The 18,982-nt window shown below is 36.7% G+C and overlaps 1 protein-coding gene across 1 annotated transcript in view; it reads left to right on the top strand.

Moving 5' to 3' along the window:
- The window catches only part of ROCK1 (Rho associated coiled-coil containing protein kinase 1), a gene marked incomplete at its 3' end in the record, with an annotated part of 95,270 nt that overhangs the window by 20,274 nt on the left and 56,014 nt on the right, over nt 1-18,982 (top strand). The window contains exon 2 of the mRNA XM_082479990.1: nt 13,532-13,613. Coding sequence (XP_082336116.1) covers nt 13,532-13,613 — 82 coding nt within the window. The remainder of the gene's footprint in view (nt 1-13,531; nt 13,614-18,982) is intronic.

Below are 18,982 nucleotides of genomic sequence, written 5' to 3'. Positions count from 1 at the left end.
TTCTGTCATTTCAGTACTTGAATATGGAACCATGTTTTCTTGTAGATTTTGATTTTGTAGTTACACCTCTCTTGTTTACATGCAGTCCAAAGCCTTCAAGATTTTAGTCATGACTGTCCTACAGTGTCAGAAAGGGTAAAAAGATTGCTTAGAAGAGACTGGTTTTAAGTAGTGTTGAAGTATTTCTTGACCTGAAATTGATCACTATTACTGTCTTGAAAATACACATAAACCAGTATTAATTAAAAATTGTGTTACTAATGTAATCGTCTGTACTTTTTTTCTTCAAGTGGATTTTGAAAAAGAGCAATTTTTTTAATTGGTTAAAGGTAATGGGTAAAAGCATGTTGTTGTAGGTCAGTTTATAAATGTAATGCATTGGATTCTGGAGTCTGGAAACAAGTTGTTAGCAGAAAGTTTGTTCTATATTAGCAGTGCAAATCCCTGAAAAATTTACTGTTTTGTTCCTGATAGTAACAAAATCCTGTCAATTCTGAAGAATCTTTGTACTTGGCGGTTCAAGTAATTTATCTATATCTAAAATTATTCTCATGGAATTTTTATTACTTTTTTTAAAAAAAAATTACTTCAAAATCATTCTTCTGGCTATATTAATAATGGAGAAAAGAATAAATATAGAAATAATATAAATATAGAAAAATGTTGGTTCTATGTTTTCTGTTTTATTGAAAGTGAAGTTTTTTTCTTTTAATCAATACACGGGCTTTGCTAGGGTTTGCATTATGAAACTGCGTAAGGATGCACAAATTCTTAAGTACTGTTAAGTTCTTGTTTAGTGGCATATTTCAAATATCTGTTTGACGTGTGATTGCTTGTGATGGAATGTTTATTGCAGAAATGCAGCTAGAGCTCTGACAGGAGATTGCACAATCGGAGAAGCTTCTCAGAGTTGATACTCTGCTTGAGATGTGCGCAACTTCCCATATTGTTTTTTTTCAGACTGTGGGTTGCATGTGACACTAAAGAAAGGTGTATAGCTTTACAAATTACTATTTCAGTTGCTACAAAGTGTTTTTAGTATAATTCTTTCATAACCTTCATTTTTGGACTGCTGTCATGGCTATTCACCTCTAATTGAAAAAGTGTTTTGACTTGTTCTTCCAGAGTTTTAGGGAAGAATTTTCCTTTTGGGGGGGAGGGGTAAGGGAGATTTTGTGCAGTGTTTCCAGACTGCTGGAAAAATTATGATGTTCTCACTTTTTCTTGGAAAGTTATTCATTTAATTGTCTGCCCTCTGCTAAAAAAATTAAGTTCTTTTTTGTCTTTCTCTCAGTTTGTCTAGCCTCTATCTCCAGTCACAGTGTTCTTTTTTGTGGGCTAAATGGTATTACTAATAATAGTTTGGTTTTTTTTTTTTTTTCTTTGATATAACTTCTTGGAGAGTCTTTTCTAGAGTAGTTATTGAACTGATATAATCTCCAGAGACTGAGTTGTCAAGGCTAAAGATAGAACTTACCTTCTTATTGTTTTATAGCTTATTGTTTCTATCTACAGTTATCACACAGTTTTGTTTGCAGCAAACAATCCAGGTCAGGTGACAACAGGTACTGTATGGCTGATGAGGTATTGTTGCTTTATAGAAACACAAGTTACCAAGTTACCTTTCTACTGACTTTTATATTGCAAAGTTTGCTAATATGTTGTTGTTTTCTTTTTTTGTTCTTTTGTATTTTTTTTTTCCCCCTAGCAGAAATAACACTTTTCAGACAAAGGTATAGTGGGGCAGCTAGAGGCAGCAATTTAAAGTATTGATGGGAGAGCTCACTCTACTTTTACCATAATGTGTTAAGCTAAGAGACCTAAAGTGGTTTTGCATATTAAACAGCTTTTACAAGAGTTAATGCACTTTTACTTGTGTTGTTTGCAATAATGTGTTATGTTTCTTCTTATGAACATGTTGGTATCTTGCTAATTCCCATCTTGTCCAACTTTCTAAAGCTTACTTCCTGAAGTCTAGCTTCATGGATACCTGCCTGGAAAAAAATCTGACAGGCAGACAGCAATTTCCCAAGCAACAGATATGGAGGGAGTTCTGTTTCCTTTGTTAAACACCACAATTTCTTAATGGAGTTGTGCAGTCACTTTCCTTTCATTGAAGTCTTTACCTGATTCCTTGCAGGCTGCCCATTGAAGTCTAAGACTTTTGAGCTGGGACTGGAACAGTTTCTCTTTTTTCTTTCATATCTCTGATCTGTCTGTCTTCTGTACCATTTTATTGAAGGGAAGTTATGTACCAGTATTTGCCTCCATAGTGTTAATTTTAATCCATATTACTTTATCCATCTTACTTTTGCTTTCTAGTGAGTGTTCCTCAGTGTTGACTCCTATTGGTCTAAATTGGTAATTGTAAGTGTGTGTATTTAAAGTGAAGACATTAGGATTTCTAAATCAGAAGCGGTAGATCTGTGTGTGCTGCCTATGGAAGAATCTGTCCTCCCAGGATAACCAAGAAAGCTGAGGGGACCTCAAGGGATATTTGCTGAAGTAACTTAAAAGTGAGATTTAACCTTTTTTTTTTTTTTTTTTTAATTCTTAGGTAGTTACTTTACATTTTGGGTGGGGAAACAGGGCTTGACTTATATTTTTAAGGAATATGATAACTTTGAGAACTCAAAAGGATGTGAGGTCACTGTTTTGCCCCATGAGATATTTCTGTGGATAGTGTTACCCTGCTGTATGTTAGGTTGGCTGCTTATCTCCAGTTGCAGTTGTTACAGTAGCTGGGGACTCTAGACCTGTGAGGTGCTTCCTAACGCCAAGTGCTGACTTTGCTCTGGAGTGCTGCTTCCATGGTGATAGACATCAGTCAGTTCTTTAACTACCAGTACTCCCTCTTTTTTACCACTATTTAAATATATATGCCTTAAGCATACTTGCATTCAACACATTTAATACGGTTTTATTGAAAAGGGCACTTTTAAGAAATTGCACTTATGCTTTATTTAATCCTAGTGAGACAAATACAGCCTGATAAATTATTTAAACTTAAAGTACACCATCTATTTTCTTATTTTCTCATTAAAAAATCAAGACTATATGTAGCCCTCCAGATACTTATACAACCATTTTAGTATTTTTATGTAGGGTATTCTACTGATGGCGGAATGTGCTGTGTTTGGTATAGAAGCTTTGTAGTTTGTAAAACTTGCCCACAGAGCATATCAGTGCATGCAAGCTAACCTTTTATTAAGGAAAATAAACTGCAAATATCCAGAGATCTCACTTGCTGCTAAATGAAATAATATCATTTGACTTAATAGCGATCAGCTTTTGCTCCTGTTACACATCTCACTGAACTGTTTTCAAACAATATCTGTTGTACCTATTTCGTATAAATCTTACTGAAATATATTTTTGGTGATATTTTGGTCTATATTCTTCATCTTCCTTGAAGACATTGCTCTCTCATCTGATAGTTGTTCTTAAAGATGTAATATTAAGTGGAATTAATTCTGATTCTAAATTGCAATAATAGAATACTAATGTAATAAATTGAAGTTTGGATGTACAGACTATTAACCACAATATAATATCCTAGCATAGTGAAATTAGTATTGTAATATAGTGTTAGAAGTTTGAGTTTGGAGGGGAAGAAAACCGCCACTGAAATACATTGTCTGGAATGCATCTTCAGACAATGAAATGAACTTTCCATAATTTTAGGCATAAAATAGTGCTTGAATACGTATCATTCAAAACTGATCTATGGATCCAAGGTTCCTGCACCTAGTCAGTGGACAGAGGGCTCTGGTGTGAAGGAACTATGATTTGCCCTCAGTTTTTGTGGAAGCCTGAGGCTTTTAGGTTCTCTGAATTATACTGGATACTGATGCTACTTTTGCATGCTTACTGTATATAAGTTGATTTCACAGATTTGCACTGCATTTGATTTTAGTTTAGTTTATTTTAGGAGATGTTTCAAGTGGTAAGGTACATTACTGCAGTGGAAAAACAGCAACATCTGGAAAAACTACTTGCCTGTGAAAGAGCATTACTACTTGTATGCATACCTGTCTGTAGACTTGCACCTGAGGCTTCCTTCAGTGCTAATATGGATGTTACAATTTCAAGAGGTCTGTGGACTCTGGTGTTAGTGACAGTGTGTATTTTAATACATATATATGTGTGTGTAACTCTATATTGAGAGAGATATATGAGCTTATAATTTAGAGTCATGTAGTTAAGTGTATACTCTATAAACTTGTCAGTGAAAATGTTGAACAGTTGATGTTTGAACAGAATGCAAGTACATGTACTCATATATGTAGCTACACAGAATGTGATATGGGTGAAGTTTGTGACTGTACATGGAGTGACTCTTTAAAAAGGGTGAAATGAAAGCAATAAGCTGTACCGCTTTCAATAATCCTGCCTTGAGGTTTCAAGATCTCATTACTGAGATTTTAAATCTTTACTGAGCTAAATTCTTAGCTCTTTACTGAGTTAAAAAAAATTGTCTTTGTGAAAGGCTATGTATTTAACCTAAATTTACAAAAGCTGTTTATGAGTATTGCAAGATATTAAGAAGTAACAAGCTCTGTAGAATTGTATCATGCTGGCAGCGAGAATGAGCAATGAATCAAGTGCCTTGTACTCAGGCTCATACGTCAGTTTGTATACTTTGCCTAGTCTAACAGTGTAATGAAAATTCTTAAGTGGAGTGTCTTAACTCTGTCTACATTGACATGTCCACTTTAAAGATGAAGTACTAAATTGCAGTTTTCTGTTCTCTGGACAGCAAAATAAATGAACGTGATTAAGTTAAAACTAGGTAGAGGGATCTTTTGTGTACTTGATTAGAGATAGATAAATGTAGCACTGTTGGCATTGGCCTGAAAGTTGGCTTTCAAATAGTGTTCTTTCCTGAAATTAGTGAGTTGTATAGATCTATTTAGTACTTATTTTTCAGGTAAACTTATATTTGCTCATTTAATAAATAAATTAAAAAAGTATTAACGTTGGGCACCAGGGGAAAGTTCTGTGCATGTGTTTTTCCTTACCAATGAAGTTGCAGTAGGGTATTCCCTAAAACAGTAAGTATTGAAGAGGGGTCCAAGGTTTTCTCTTCATTCAGTCAGTAACATCAGAAGTCTGTCCTTGTCACAAAGGAGTAATGCCTGCTGTGGTCTTACTTGGAGGGCTGGAAAACATGAATCATGCAAAGCTAAGCCTTGTAATGAGGTCTTCTTGTTTATCACTTGCCCCACTGGTAGGGAGTTAAAGGGTATTTTTGATATGATAATTCACTGCATGAACTACCTTTATGCAAATCAAAAGCATAGCTTGGTGTTGTAGACAAAATGGAATTGTTTAGATTGGAAGGGACCTCTAAAGATCATCTAGTCCAACACCTTTGCTCAAGCAGGGTCAGCTAGAGCAGGTTGCCAAGGACCATGTCCAGTCAGGTTTAGAGTATCTCCACAGATCGAGACTCTGCAGACTGTCTGGGGAACCTGTATTTGACCACCTTCGGAGTCAAAAAAGTGTTTTCTTGTGTTCAGATGGAATCTCATGTTTTTTAATTTGTGCGCATTGCCTCTTGTCCTGTCAGTAGACACCAGTGGGAAGAGTCTGGCTTCATCCCGGGGAGACCTTATAGTGACCTTCCAGTACCTAAAGGGGGCCTACAGGATAGCTGAGGAAGGACTTTTTACAAGGGCATGTAGTGAATAGGACAAGGGGGAATGGCTTCAAACTGGAAGAGGGTAGATTTAGATTAGATATTAGGAAGAAATTTTTCACTCTGAGGATGGTACGGCCTTGGAACAGGCTGCCCAGAGAAGTTGTGGATGCCCCATCCTTGGAGGTGTTCAAGGCCAGGCTGGATGGGGCTTTGAACAACTTGGTCTAATGGGAGGTATCCCTGCCCATGGCAGGGGTGTTGGAACTAGATGATCTTCAAGGTCCCTTCCAACCTAAACTGTTCTATGATTCTATGATCTTTTTCTTTCCCTCCCATTTTGTACACACGAGTACAATTCCTGTCTCAAGCCTTCTCTTCCCTAGGCTGAAGAGTCCCTGCACCCTCAGCCTCATAGTATGAGAGATGCTCCAGTCCCTTAGTTATCTTTATGGAGCTTTGCTAGACTCAGTTCAGTATGTCCATGTCTGTCCTGTCCTGGGCAGCCCAGAACTGGACACAGCACTGGAGGTGTGGCCTCACCAGTGCTGAGTAGAGAACAACCACCTCCCTCGACCTGCTGTCAATACTCTGCCTAATGCAACCCAAGATGCTGTTGGCTGCCTTTGCTGTGAGGGCACGTTGCTGGCTCACTGTCACTTTGTTTTGTAGCAAGGTGCAAGGTCCTTCTTGGCAGAGCTGCTTTCCAGCTGGTCAGCCCCCAGCATGTGCTGGTGCCTGGGGCTGTTTCTCCCCAGGTGCAGGACTTTGCATTTCTTTTTGTTAAACTTCATGAGATTCTTCTCTGCCAGTTTTTCCAGCCTCTCCATGGCTTTCTGACAATTAAATGATCTGATAATTCAAACAATTCAAAGAAACTTTTATTTTTTTTTTTATGATAGAGGTATTTTTCATGTGTGTTTGAAAATAGTATATATAACCTAGCTTCTCACTTATGCACTTAAATAGGCTCTCTCAGTATCAATAGTCAGCTACTGAGATCACTTACGTATTGCAAGGCATTATGACAAATTGTGATGAACACATGAAAATCAAGATCAGTCAGGTTTTTTGATTTAAAGTATGGAGGGAAGCTCTAGTACTATAGAAATAATTAGGAAAATGACTACAATACAAGGAACTAAAATATGGATAGTTAAGAGTTGTAGATCTTAAGACTCACTTTGGTCTTTCCAAAAAAGGAAAAGTAGCAAGGACTTTAAACTTGGGTAACTGCCAGGCAGTCCAAGGAATGCAAATTTTGTATGCTGATAATACCCATTAAGTTTTTTTTAGTTCTTTGAATGCTAGAAAAATAGTAAAATAAACAAGTGTCTCAATAACAGTTTCAACTGAATTTAATACATTTTCCTTTATCATATGTTTCCACTAGATGATACTATGTCATAATGAAATCTGTATGAAGTAAAAAATTCAAAATATAAAGATGTTATAACTGTATCCTGATAATATAGATCATATATTAGATTTTTTACTTTATATCACTTATGAATCCTGAAATTATATTTTGCTGAATTGAAGTTGCTTGATGGAGTATATTTTGAAATATCCTAATGGTAAATTTTGCTATAAAGTTGCATTAATATTATTTTGTACATCTGACTAAAACCAGCATTACATAATTGTAGTGAGTTTTGAGATTAAGGGATGTAGCTGCAGAGTGAGGCAGGCGAGTATAGTCATTGTAGGACTGACGGTTTGATGCATTAAAACTTTGGAAATAGATATAGACCAAAATGTGGGAAAAAATCCAATTAATAAGGGACTGCTTAAGCCAAACTGAAGAAAACCATTCCATATTAGAGGAATTGAATGAAAAGAAGTTAGCATACCAGCCTGAGAAATTCAATGCTAATAGATTATGTAGTTAATGTGTATGTTAATGATAACTTTTATGTTACTGCATTCTGTATTTTTAGAAAAACTGAAGGGAAAGTAAAGGAGAAGTCTGTTGCAGAAATCTTTCTGCATGTTTCCTCATAAAGAAGCTTAGAGGAGTTTCCAGACGGGAATCCTTCTTTACAGTGTTCATGCTGGGGGATCTCTCTCAAGCTAAAGTGGTACTAGAAAAGTTTTTTGGACAAAATGACACAAACAGTAAAATTGCTAAGATGATGAGACTGCTTGATATTTATCCCTCTTTTTTTGTACCTGATTATGTGTTATTAAGACACGTGTCTGTATTAGTGCTTATCTACATTAGTCCTTAAAACTGTTTTGACAACAGTAGTAAGGAAGATGGTAAATATATAGCTTTTTTTATTATTTTTTTTTATTGAAGAAAAAAATCTTGTGGGTAACACAGGAGCCCCTAAACCCAGTAGCAGAAGAAGTGAGCCCACAAGTGTTATGAAGGGGAGAACTAATACATATATATTGTGGAAGAAAGTAATCTTTTGCAAACATAGTGGAATTCCTTGAAGTAATGTCTGAGTATGAGAATAACAAAAAGCTTGTGATGAGGCTCTTCATTTAAGCTTTTTGTCAGAAATAAACTGCTTTGGGCTGGGCTTGTTTTGTGGATGGATGAATGAATGGAGAGCTGAATACCAGTTTATTCAAAACAGAGAGATCAGTAATGGAGTCTAGCAGGTCTGTGCTATTTCACAGTCATAAAGGATCTAAAATGGTCAATAATGATTGATTAATGATGATCGAGTAGTAAAAATTGAAGCTATAGCAAATCACAGAAGAAACTAATATTCTTTGGGGCCTGGGTGTTTAAAAGTGGCAGGTGAAATTCAGCTTTGATGAACATTGAGTGAGTGCATGGGAGAAAAACCTCTCATCTTTATGTACTTGGGTTGTTGAATATTGAACTAGCTTTGATGTATAATACCTAGTTTTGTGAAAGAATCAATTTAGTACACCGTGACTATAAGAGTTAACAAGATATTTCAGTTAATAACAAAATTAAATGAAGAACAGAGCAGGAAATGTTGTACTGCGTTGTGTACTTATGGTGTGCTCACAACTTAAATACTATATGCAGTTTCACCCCTGATTCAAAAAGTATATTGTAGAAATAAAAAAGCGCTGAGGGCAGGGTTGTGTGTGGGTGGTGATGGTAGGGTTTGGATAGCTTTCATACAGGGGTAATTGGAAGAGAGATGACCAAGGGAAGAATGGTGGAAGTACGTACAGCTGTGTCGGGGCAGGTGGGTAAGGAGTCTTTGTTCCTTTTGTGACTGAAGAATGGCAAGCTGCAAAATGAGGTATGCTTTCACCCAGCAAAATTCCAGTGGTGGAATTCACATCTATATGATGCTGTAAATGCAAGAGATTAAAACAGGTACAGAAAATGTTTAGACAAAATCACTGAAGAAAATTCTGGCTAGAGCTGTTAACTGTGATAGTACCATTTCTGGCTTACAAATACAACAGAGAAGTACCACTATATGCTGGACTTGTTCATATCCTCTTTCCCAGACACTCTTACTGTCGTCTCCAGAGGCAGTATATGAGTCCATACTGACCTTTGATTTCACTCCATGTATCTATTCTTTTGAAACTTCTAAATGTGGTATAGTAATGAACGAAATCAAATCAACAGAATACGTGGAAATGTTGTTTTTGTATGGAAGAACTCTGCACATGGAACAGGCTGCCCAGGGAGGTTGTGGAGTCTCCTTCTCTGGAGACATTCAAAACTCGCCTGGACGCCTTCCTGTGCAACCTCGTCTAGGTGTTCCTGCTCCGACAGGGGGATTGGACTAGATGATCTTTTGAGGTCCCTTCCAATCCCTAGCATACTGTGATACTGTGATTTTAATGGCTTCCTAGTATGCCTCTTTTTAGTTTCAGGATAAAATGAGGTATTCTAAATAGATTATGAAACTGTTGATACAACTGTTGTTGTTAAACAAATGTGGTATAGAAAAGACTATATCAGATCATGAAATTGTTTGAGTGAAGGACATCAGAAAGGAAGTTTTTTCCCCTGTTCTTTTTAAATCACCTCCGAAATACTGTTACACCATGTAAGATGTAAGTGGAAGTCTTACGTTTGCTTTTATAAACCAATTTATTTTAGTAATCCAATTTAACTATTAACATAAAAGGAAAATGTCTGTGTAGACCACAAAGCTAATCGGGAAAATTACTCTGTAATGACAGAATAAGGTAGAACTTAGCATTAGCTGAAAATACCTCTAAGCTACAACATGTGTTTCTAAGAAGTACAGAATGTGCTGTATTTGAAGAAGATACATACTAAAAATATATTGAACCCATCCAAGTGGGGAAAAAATCCATCATCAAAATGGGGCCGCCTTATTTTAATAAAGCATATTAAACTATCGGATGTATGGCTGCCTATTATAATGATGTCTTAGTATCCTTTTTCTTTAAGAGGAGGAAGGGTATGGCTACTATAGGTCTTGAAGGAAAGATGTTCTGTTCTGTATTAGGAAAAAAGTCAGATGGCGTGTTGAAAGATTGAGCAAGATGGAAACAAGAAAGCTGAGAGATATCTCCGCAGCCATCAACAATAACAGTTGTTTCTTTTCATTCAGCCTTTATGCTTTTTATCCTAACTATTATTGCTAAAACTCTAGTATATTCCCATCTCTGTGACCTGCACCACTTTCAGCCAACGTTGCCTTCTCGCTGTTGAGTCTGTATGCTCCTCCTTCCTGTTTGTTTACCAGTGATACCACTTAAAATAGCCATGTTTCTGTGTTTCCCTCTGTACAGGGACAGTTTGTAGTGTTCACAGGTTCTTCTTGTTTAGCTAGTGTAAGTGAAATAAAAGGCTATTCCATGTTTCGTGTTATATGCTAGGTATCCCAAATATTTTACTTCCATTATTCACAATTCTCTAAAATTACCTTAAGCTTAGTCTTGTATTTGCAGTCCACTGTTAAAATAATACCATGCTGTTTTTTCATCAGAAACATAGTTCAGTTGAAAAAATTAATGTTTTTGAGAGTTAAGGATTTACAAGTCTCGTAATTGTTATAGGCACCCCACCCCTACCTTTGTTTTAATCAGTTTTAAACTAGGGTAGTTTCTTGTCTGGATACTGTAGCACAGGGGAGCTGATGATTGAAGAACCTTTTACATAAGCAGCTCTTGGCGTGCAGCTTTGTTAGGTGTTTGCGTGATTTTGAAGTGTGATTTGAATTGAATGCGAGATCAATAACTTGAATCTGTATTTCAAAGCTTTTTTTGTCAGGTGTTTACTTGAAAGAGTTCATATCTAAGATCCAAAAAGCGATACTTTGATGGTGAATTCTGAGTGAAACAGTATTGAAATTTGCTTTTGTCTGTTAAAAGTATGTTTGATGTTAAATGTTAAAAACATAATTATATAATACAAATAAATATATCATATAGAAAAAGTATCATTTGTATACTATTTTTCATCATTATTTTAGAGCTTTTAAAAACAAACACAACAAAACACCCAACATGCCTGACAGACCAATGAAACTGTGACACTTTCTATACTTTTTGCTTTTTTCTGCATAGGCTTATATTTTAATATTTTGAAAGAAAAAGTATGATACAAAAGTAAGACTGAAGTTAAAAATCTGTAAATATGCCCATTTGTCCCACATTGTTGTAGTCAGTGTTTAAAAATATCCCCTCCTCTAAAGAAGATTACTGAATTTTGACTTTTGAAGCAAACTCTGAAACGAAGCAGGTAATTGCACTGCCCCAGAGCAAACCAGGATTTTGAGAATTTTGTTGTGCTTCTGCTTGATGTGTGGAAAAGTTTTCTGTGTTAGCTGTGACCCTGGATAAATTGATTGACCCAACAAATTTGAAGGCTTAAGGGCAGAGTGGACTCCCAGCTTTGGCAATCCATCACCATCACTCATCTGCTTTTAAAAATCCCCGGACGTGACCTAGCAGCCTGATAGATGTTCTCACAGCATGGGGCTTGATGCATAGAGCGACCTGTGCGCTTTGTACTGCTGTACAAGCAGTTATCATGGTTTCTCTGTTGAATTTATCAAAGAGTTTAAATTCTTTTAATGGATTTCCTGGATATTTACTACGTATCTGTGGAAAAGGGGGGTCTTTTAGTAGGTTACAAAGTAAAGTGCAACTTGCTAAGTTGCACTTACCCTGCATAGTTTTATTTCTACATCTGTCTTGCGTCCAAATTGTTGTTTGCCTCTTACTCTCTTATTTATATTACTGATCCATTAAAAGTTTTTTTCATTGCCATTTGCTTTCCTTATTCATCATCAGTTTAAGTCCAAAAAGGTGGTCCTTTAATATACTCAAGATGCAAAACCTGACTTTATTTAAGTGCTGTGAAAATACTGTGATGCTATTATTGATTCTTATAATTTTCATGGTAATGTTTCTCAGTTCGAACTAAGCCACTGTATGGAGAGGTAACTTAAAACAGGAATGTTTTTATGAAATTAACAAATTTAACAACATCCAGCCCTAAAGTAATTCTGATTATCCTTGTAGTTTTACTTCTTTACCCCTGTTTTAAAATTCTAGCATGATTTTACTGTTTATTCCCATTATATCTGAAGTAAATAATCTGTCTCACACACTTCAAAAGGGAGGATTTCAAGCCTATAAATAATTTTGCTTTTGATAACATTTGATATTTTTATACCTTAAGTCTCCTATAGACTGAGGGGGAAAAATAGGCTTGAATTTGAATTGAGGGATCAAAGGCTAATTTTTAAATCTAGATTGTGTTGTCTAATACATGTTCCTGGAAAATAAGCTTTTAAAAAAATCTTATACTTCAGCTTTTCTTCAGGCATAGTTACTTGATGGAGGTAGTGGTCAAAGACTGATGGATCAGCTTTCAATCCTGTATTGCGTAATTTTATATAAGCTGAAAACAGTCAAATTGCGTCTAATCAGATCTGAAGGGATCAGATCAAAGATATGCCTGGTCTAATATCTCACTCCCGACAGGTCAATAACAGATGGCATAGACACATAGGTACGAATTGGACAAGTAAATAGCAGTACTTCCTTGGTGTGCTTTGTCAACATCCATCAATTTGTACTTTATGTCCTTCCTCTTTATTTTTGCACTTTTCACTTAAACATTACGTAGTTGAGAAAAAAGACTCCCCAGTGCTATTTGATTCTTCATTATATAATTCCCTAGAATACTTGATAATTTTTCATTAGATACCATATCTGTCATTTTCAACCAATATATCTGGTTTAGTTTTTCTCTGAGAATATGCGATCCACTGAAGAATCACATATAGCTGTAAAATTTAAACTTTAAGTCAGGAAGTTTATGGTGCTTAACAAGACCTTAAAACTATCTTCTTCTTAGTTGTTGTTGTATTTTTCTGTTGGTTTTTTGGTGGTTCTTGTTTTGGTGTTGTTCATAGGGATGTATTCCATGGTAGTAATGCCAGATGGGCTTGTAGCTGTTTGTTCCTAGATTTAAGTTAGAATGCATAAAGCCAATATCTTGTTCATGCAAATTTCCTCTGCATTCAATGAATTAAATGGTGGGTTGACTCCTGGAATTAGATTACCAACGTTGTCCTATTCACCAGTTGCCACTTAATGTTCAAGTGCATACTGCGTGATACGTTGTGACTTTTTAATATTAGAACTGCTGTTTGTTCTTTTCATATTTGGAAAAAATAATATTTTCATGTAAATGTGGAGCTAATTAAGGTAACTAATAATTAATGGAAGTATATTTGTTTTGGGAAATTAAGTTTTTAAGAGTCCAATGGAAGTGGAGGAGTGACAGCTGTTTCATGTAACTGCTGACTGAATCATTAAATAAATGTGAATGATTTAATTTGTATGGATAATTGATAGGGACAACTGTTTTTATCTTGCCTCTTCAATTAGTAGCACGTGTAATTATTTTTCCAAACACCTAATTTTGCCCCTTTTTTTTTTTCTTTTCAGGATGGATTAGATGCGTTGGTATATGACTTGGATTTTCCTGCCTTAAGAAAAAACAAAAACATTGACAACTTCTTAAACAGGTGTAAGTATTTAATGTTTTAGTTACTAAATAACAAAAGACTGTAAATACTGGCAAAAATAGAAAATAAAGCGGTTCTAGCTTTTTGAAAGGCAACTAGGGATTTGGGGTGCATTAATTTTTGGGGTGCAAGTTGTTTTAAGAGTCTGATTATTTATTTCTTTCCCAGTGAGAACTGACAGCTACCTATACAAATCTAATCTGCAGCACCTGAATGTCCAAGTTTGTTGCCACTGTAAATGGTGTTGTTTTCAATGGCACAAAGCCTTTTAAGAGAAAAGCCTGTTATCTTTGTTCCTGGCAACCCTCCGTATTTCCATAACTTGGTTTGTAATTCCACGTAGTAGAATATCATAAGCAATTAACAGTACAATGATGTAACGTATACAGTGTCAAGAAATCATATTAAAAATTTGTTCACTGATAGACTGGAGCATGTGTTTTGTAGACTTCTTTTAGTATGAATGGTCTTTTCTCATTATCTCATGAAATTCTTATACTGCATAGTTGCTGTACTTACTTGTGCATACAGCTGGTGTCTCTGCAGAATTCTTCTCTATATTTACTCTCTATCTTTCCACAATCAGATTTCCTGCACATTCTACTCTGTAATAACATTTTAAATTGTTGTTAAATAGTTGAATTTTTTAATAGAAGTCATAGTTCTGTAATTTTCATAATGAAAAAAAAAAATCAAACCCACCCAAAAAGGTATTTAAGAGTTAAGTCTTTTCTAAAGGCTTCCAAACTGACAAATTTGGGAAATCACTGGCAGAGATGTTTGTTGATTCGAGACTTGCTTCTGCATATGGACTGAATGGGCAAGCCTTGAAATTAAACTGATGTTATTAGATTTTTAAAGGCTTAAGCATCTCAATTAAATGTTGTAATAAATGGCTTTTGTGGCAAATATAAAGTAATTTGAATAAAATAATTTTGGCTTTGCTCCTGGAAATTTATGTTTTTATTTCGGTTTCTAAGGTGTTTTTAAATAGTTTACTTGGTGCATCTGTAAGCAATGATAGTGAATTTGTGGGTTTTATTTTATGTTATTCCCTATTTGTGGGAATATATGAGTCCACTAGATCTAGTTGATAGTTCACTTGCACGTAAGCTGGTTGCTGAAAGGCCTAAGTTCAAATGTTCTGTTTAACTTTTCACAGTTCAAACTATATTTGATATCGTACACTGTATTACATGCACGTTTTGTATACTCAGTTATTTACAGAGAAGGTGTGGTGAAACTTAGAGAAAAGAGAAGTTGTGTTAGGCAAAGGAAATACTTATTGCAACAGATAATTTGAATGTAATTTTTATGAATAGTGAAATCATTAGTGATTCTCAAAGAGCTTCACTTTTGCAATTGGAGCTGAATGAAGGAGAAGAAAACTTAGGTTTACAGTCTGATAATGAATATCTTGTATGTATAAATTATATGCTATGTAAGATGTGACCTGAGGTAATATGAAGGTGGAGAACAGACCATATTATTTCACTTCAGACTGACTTTAGAAGACTAATCTTGCTGTGTTTGCACATCCACAGTTTGTGTTCATATTTCAGTGAGTAGTGGCCTTAGAGGGAACTGTGAAGTCTAGTTTGTCTCGAACGGCTATTAAAAAAAAATAGTAGACATATAGGAACACTTTCATTTTTATTTTAGTTCTAATGGAAAACTATTTAAAATATCTTTTTGTGGAGTTAGCTGTCCAAACAGTTTGCACTGTTATTCTAGACTGCAAATAAAATGGGAGTTTGCATCCTTTATTTTATAGACTGATTGCCCTATGAGCCTGTCCTTATCCCCTCTTATTTTTTTCTGGTTTACCTTCCATTGTAATATAAAGGGACCGAAAATCTGCTTCTACCGCCTGAGGTTGTGAGAGTGTTATTTTTGCAAATGTGTAGAACCTTGTTAATTTTTTAATAAGAATAAAGAAGTCAATATTCAAGATGGTTGAGAGCCCTACATTGCAGCAGAGACTCAGTTTGTTTCAAGACAGCATCTAAGCTTATAATCAAACTTCAGGGCAAGTTGGAGAATGTGGTCTTTTGCCATGGGAGCTAGCCCACCTGTTCATACAGTGTAAGCTGGCTGGGTCCTTCGCTGTTAGTGGGAGATAAGGAACTGCCTATTTAAATATGTTGCAGCCTGATAAACATTGTTTAACAGATCTTAGCATACGGAGGTCGAATTTCCAACACTGTTGTTACTGTAACATATTGTGTGAAGACAATTGAGTGGTAGTATGTCTGTCAAGCAGTAAATTGCAATTTGCAACTGCTTATGAGCCCCGTTTACATTATTTAAAAATCTTTAGTTTAGATTGCTCTTCAAATGTATTTTACTTAAATCTGTTTTGGCCATAGGTGAGGCTTGTGATTTAAACCATTTAAAGCGTTCATATTGTGCCTAGCTTTCTTTTGCACCAATGTCAAGATTTTTCCTTCAGAAGTGATGCAGCTCCTGTTGTGAGATTACTAGGCAATAGAACAATAACTAGAAAATTGTTGTCGTGAGAATTGCTGCATTTTAGTTCCATGCAGTCTTGCTCATCCTCCACTACAAGTCAGTTTTCCCCAGGGCAAATAAGGCAATGCGTTATTTTTTAAGTTAATGAGTATGTTGATCCTTGTGTGAAATAATTTGTCAGAAATTATAATTTTAATATAATTTATTGAAATCAGCTAGTGGTATGCTGACTGTAAAAGGATGGCTTTACGTTAAACAGTAATGCTACAGAGTGTTTATTCAAACAAAGCTATGTTTGTTCCTGTCGTGGTAATAAAATCTTACTGAATTACACACACACACACACACTGAATCACACACACAGAATTTTCAGAGTTGGAAGGGACCTCTAGAGATCATCTAGTCCAACTCCCCTGCTAAAGCAGGATTGCCTAGAGCACATTACTCAGGACTGCATCCAGGCGGGTCTGGAAAATCTCCAGAGAAGGGGACTCCACCACCTCCCTGGGCAGCCTGTGCCAGTGCTCTGTCACCCTCACCGTAAAGAACTGTTTCCGTGTATTTGAACGGAACTTCCTGTGTTCTAACTTGTGCCCATTGCCCCTCGTCCTGTCACTTGGAACCATTGAAAAGAGCCTGGCTCCATCCTCCTTCAACCCACCCTTTAGATACTTGTAAGCATTAATAAGGTCTCCCCTCAGCCTTCTCTTCTCCAGGCTAAAGAGTCCCAGCTCTCTCAGCCTTTCTTCATAAGGGAGATGCTCCAATCCCTTAATCATCTTAGTTGCTCTTCGCTGGACTCGCTCCAGCAGTTCCCTGTCCTTCTTGAACTGGGGAGCCCAAAACTGGACACAGTATTCCAGTTGTGGCCTCACCAGTGCAGAGTAGAGGGGGAGAATGACCTCCCTCGACCTACTGGCCACACTCTTCCCTATGCAGCCCAGGATTCCATTGGCCTTTTTGGCAACAAGGGCATGTTGCTGGGCCATGGATAATTTACTGTCTACTAGGACCCCCAGATCCTTCTCCTCAGAGCTACTTCCCAGCAGGTCCGCCCCTAACCTATACTGGTGCCTAGCATTCTTCCTCCCCAGGTGCAGGACCTTGCACTTGGTTTTGTTGAACCTCATTAGGTTCTTCTCTGCCCAGCTCTCCAGCCTGTCCAGGTCACGCTGGATGGCAGCACGGCCCTCTGGGGTGTCAGCCACCCCACCCAGTTTGGTATCATCAGCAAACTTGCTGAGGATACACTCTGTCCCCTCATCCAGGTCATTAATGAATATATTAAACAAAATTGGACCGAGTATTGACCCCTGGGGGACACCACTGGTTACAGGCCTCCAACTAGGCTCTGTGCCGCTGATCACAACCCTCTGAGTTCTGTCCCGCAACCAACTCTCAATCCACCTCACTGTCACCTCATCTAGCCCATACTTCCTCAGCTTCCTAATGAGGATGTCATGGGATACAGTGTCAAAAGCCTTGCTAAAGTCAAGGTAGATGACATCCACGCCTCTCCCCTCATCCAGCCAACCAGTTATAACATCATAGAAAGCTATCAGATTGGTCAAGCATGATTTACCCTTGGTAAATCCATGTTGACTACTTCCAATAACTTCCTGTTCCTCAACATGTTTGGAGATGACATCCAGAATGAGTCACTCCGTTACCTTCCCAGGGACAGAGGTGAAACTAACTGGTCTGTAGTTCCCTGGGTCCTCCTTCTTGTCTTTTGTGAAGATCGGAGTGATGTCAGCCTTCCTCCAGTCCTCAGGCACCTCTCCTGTTCTCCATGACCGTTCAAAGACGATGGAGAGTGGTCTAGCAATAACATCCGCCACCTCTCTCAGCGCTCGCGGATGCATGCCTTCAGGGTCCATGGACTTGTGAATGTCCAGCTTGGCCAAGTGGTCTCTGACACGGTCCTCCTCAACTGAGGGAAAATCTTCCTCTCTCCAGACCTTCCCCTTTGCCTTCAGAGTATGGGATTCATGAGGGACAGCTTTAGCAGTGAAGACCGAAGAAAAGAAGGCATTCAGTAACTCTGCCTTCTCTGTGTCTTCCACCACTAGGGCACCTGTCTCATTCACCAATTACAATTTTACATATGCTGCTTTTGTTTCAGATAATGGCCAGTGCAGGTGGAAAGCTAATGGTAATTTTCTGTTGTCTGCCTAATCATTTTTGTTAAATACGAACTTAAAAAATAACATTTTTCCTCCTTTCTCTTCTCCTGTCCTTATGTCTGTCTAAACTTGGCTTTTAGGCCTAGAATATTATTTTTGAAAATAAAATATTGTTGCATAATTTATTTTATTAAAAGCATATCTGTTTTAGTAGATGTTCCTTGCTTTTAGAAATACTGAAGCATGAAGCTTTTCCATGTAATCTCATGCCAGTGTTGACCCACATGGATTAAAATAGACTGTTTTAATCTTTGACCAAATTTGGAATTAGAATATCTGCCCACTGGGAGTTTGTAAATTATTGTAGTTTATAGAATGACAGGTTTATATAAATAATTGCAATTATTCCCACCGCATGTTTTAAATTAAAATCTACTTTTTTGAGTATTAGAAATAATAAAAGTGCAGAAAAGTGAAAGCTTAATTTTTTAAATAGTTTTTTCAAGCATCTTGTATGTGTACTTTATGATATTTTCTGAGATGTGTTGCATATTTATCCAGAAATAATCTTTTTATACCGATCAACTTACAAGCAAGTTCATGCTGGATATGAATTTTTTGCATAGCTCTTTTTTTTTGCAGGTAATTATTTTAAAAGAAATCCCCAAATTAAGATCTCTGGTAATTTGATTGTACAGAAGAGTCACTACATTATGTTTATGTCAGGTTTTTGTTACTATGGTACTGAGAATGAGGTCATGTATTCTGCAGAG

The sequence above is a fragment of the Vanellus vanellus genome, assembly GCF_965231255.1.
Source record: "Vanellus vanellus genome assembly, chromosome: 2".
In the NCBI taxonomy this organism is placed as follows: domain Eukaryota; kingdom Metazoa; phylum Chordata; class Aves; order Charadriiformes; family Charadriidae; genus Vanellus; species Vanellus vanellus.
Note: the sequence above shows the minus strand (reverse complement) of the source record. Positions and strands in the feature narration are given on the sequence as shown.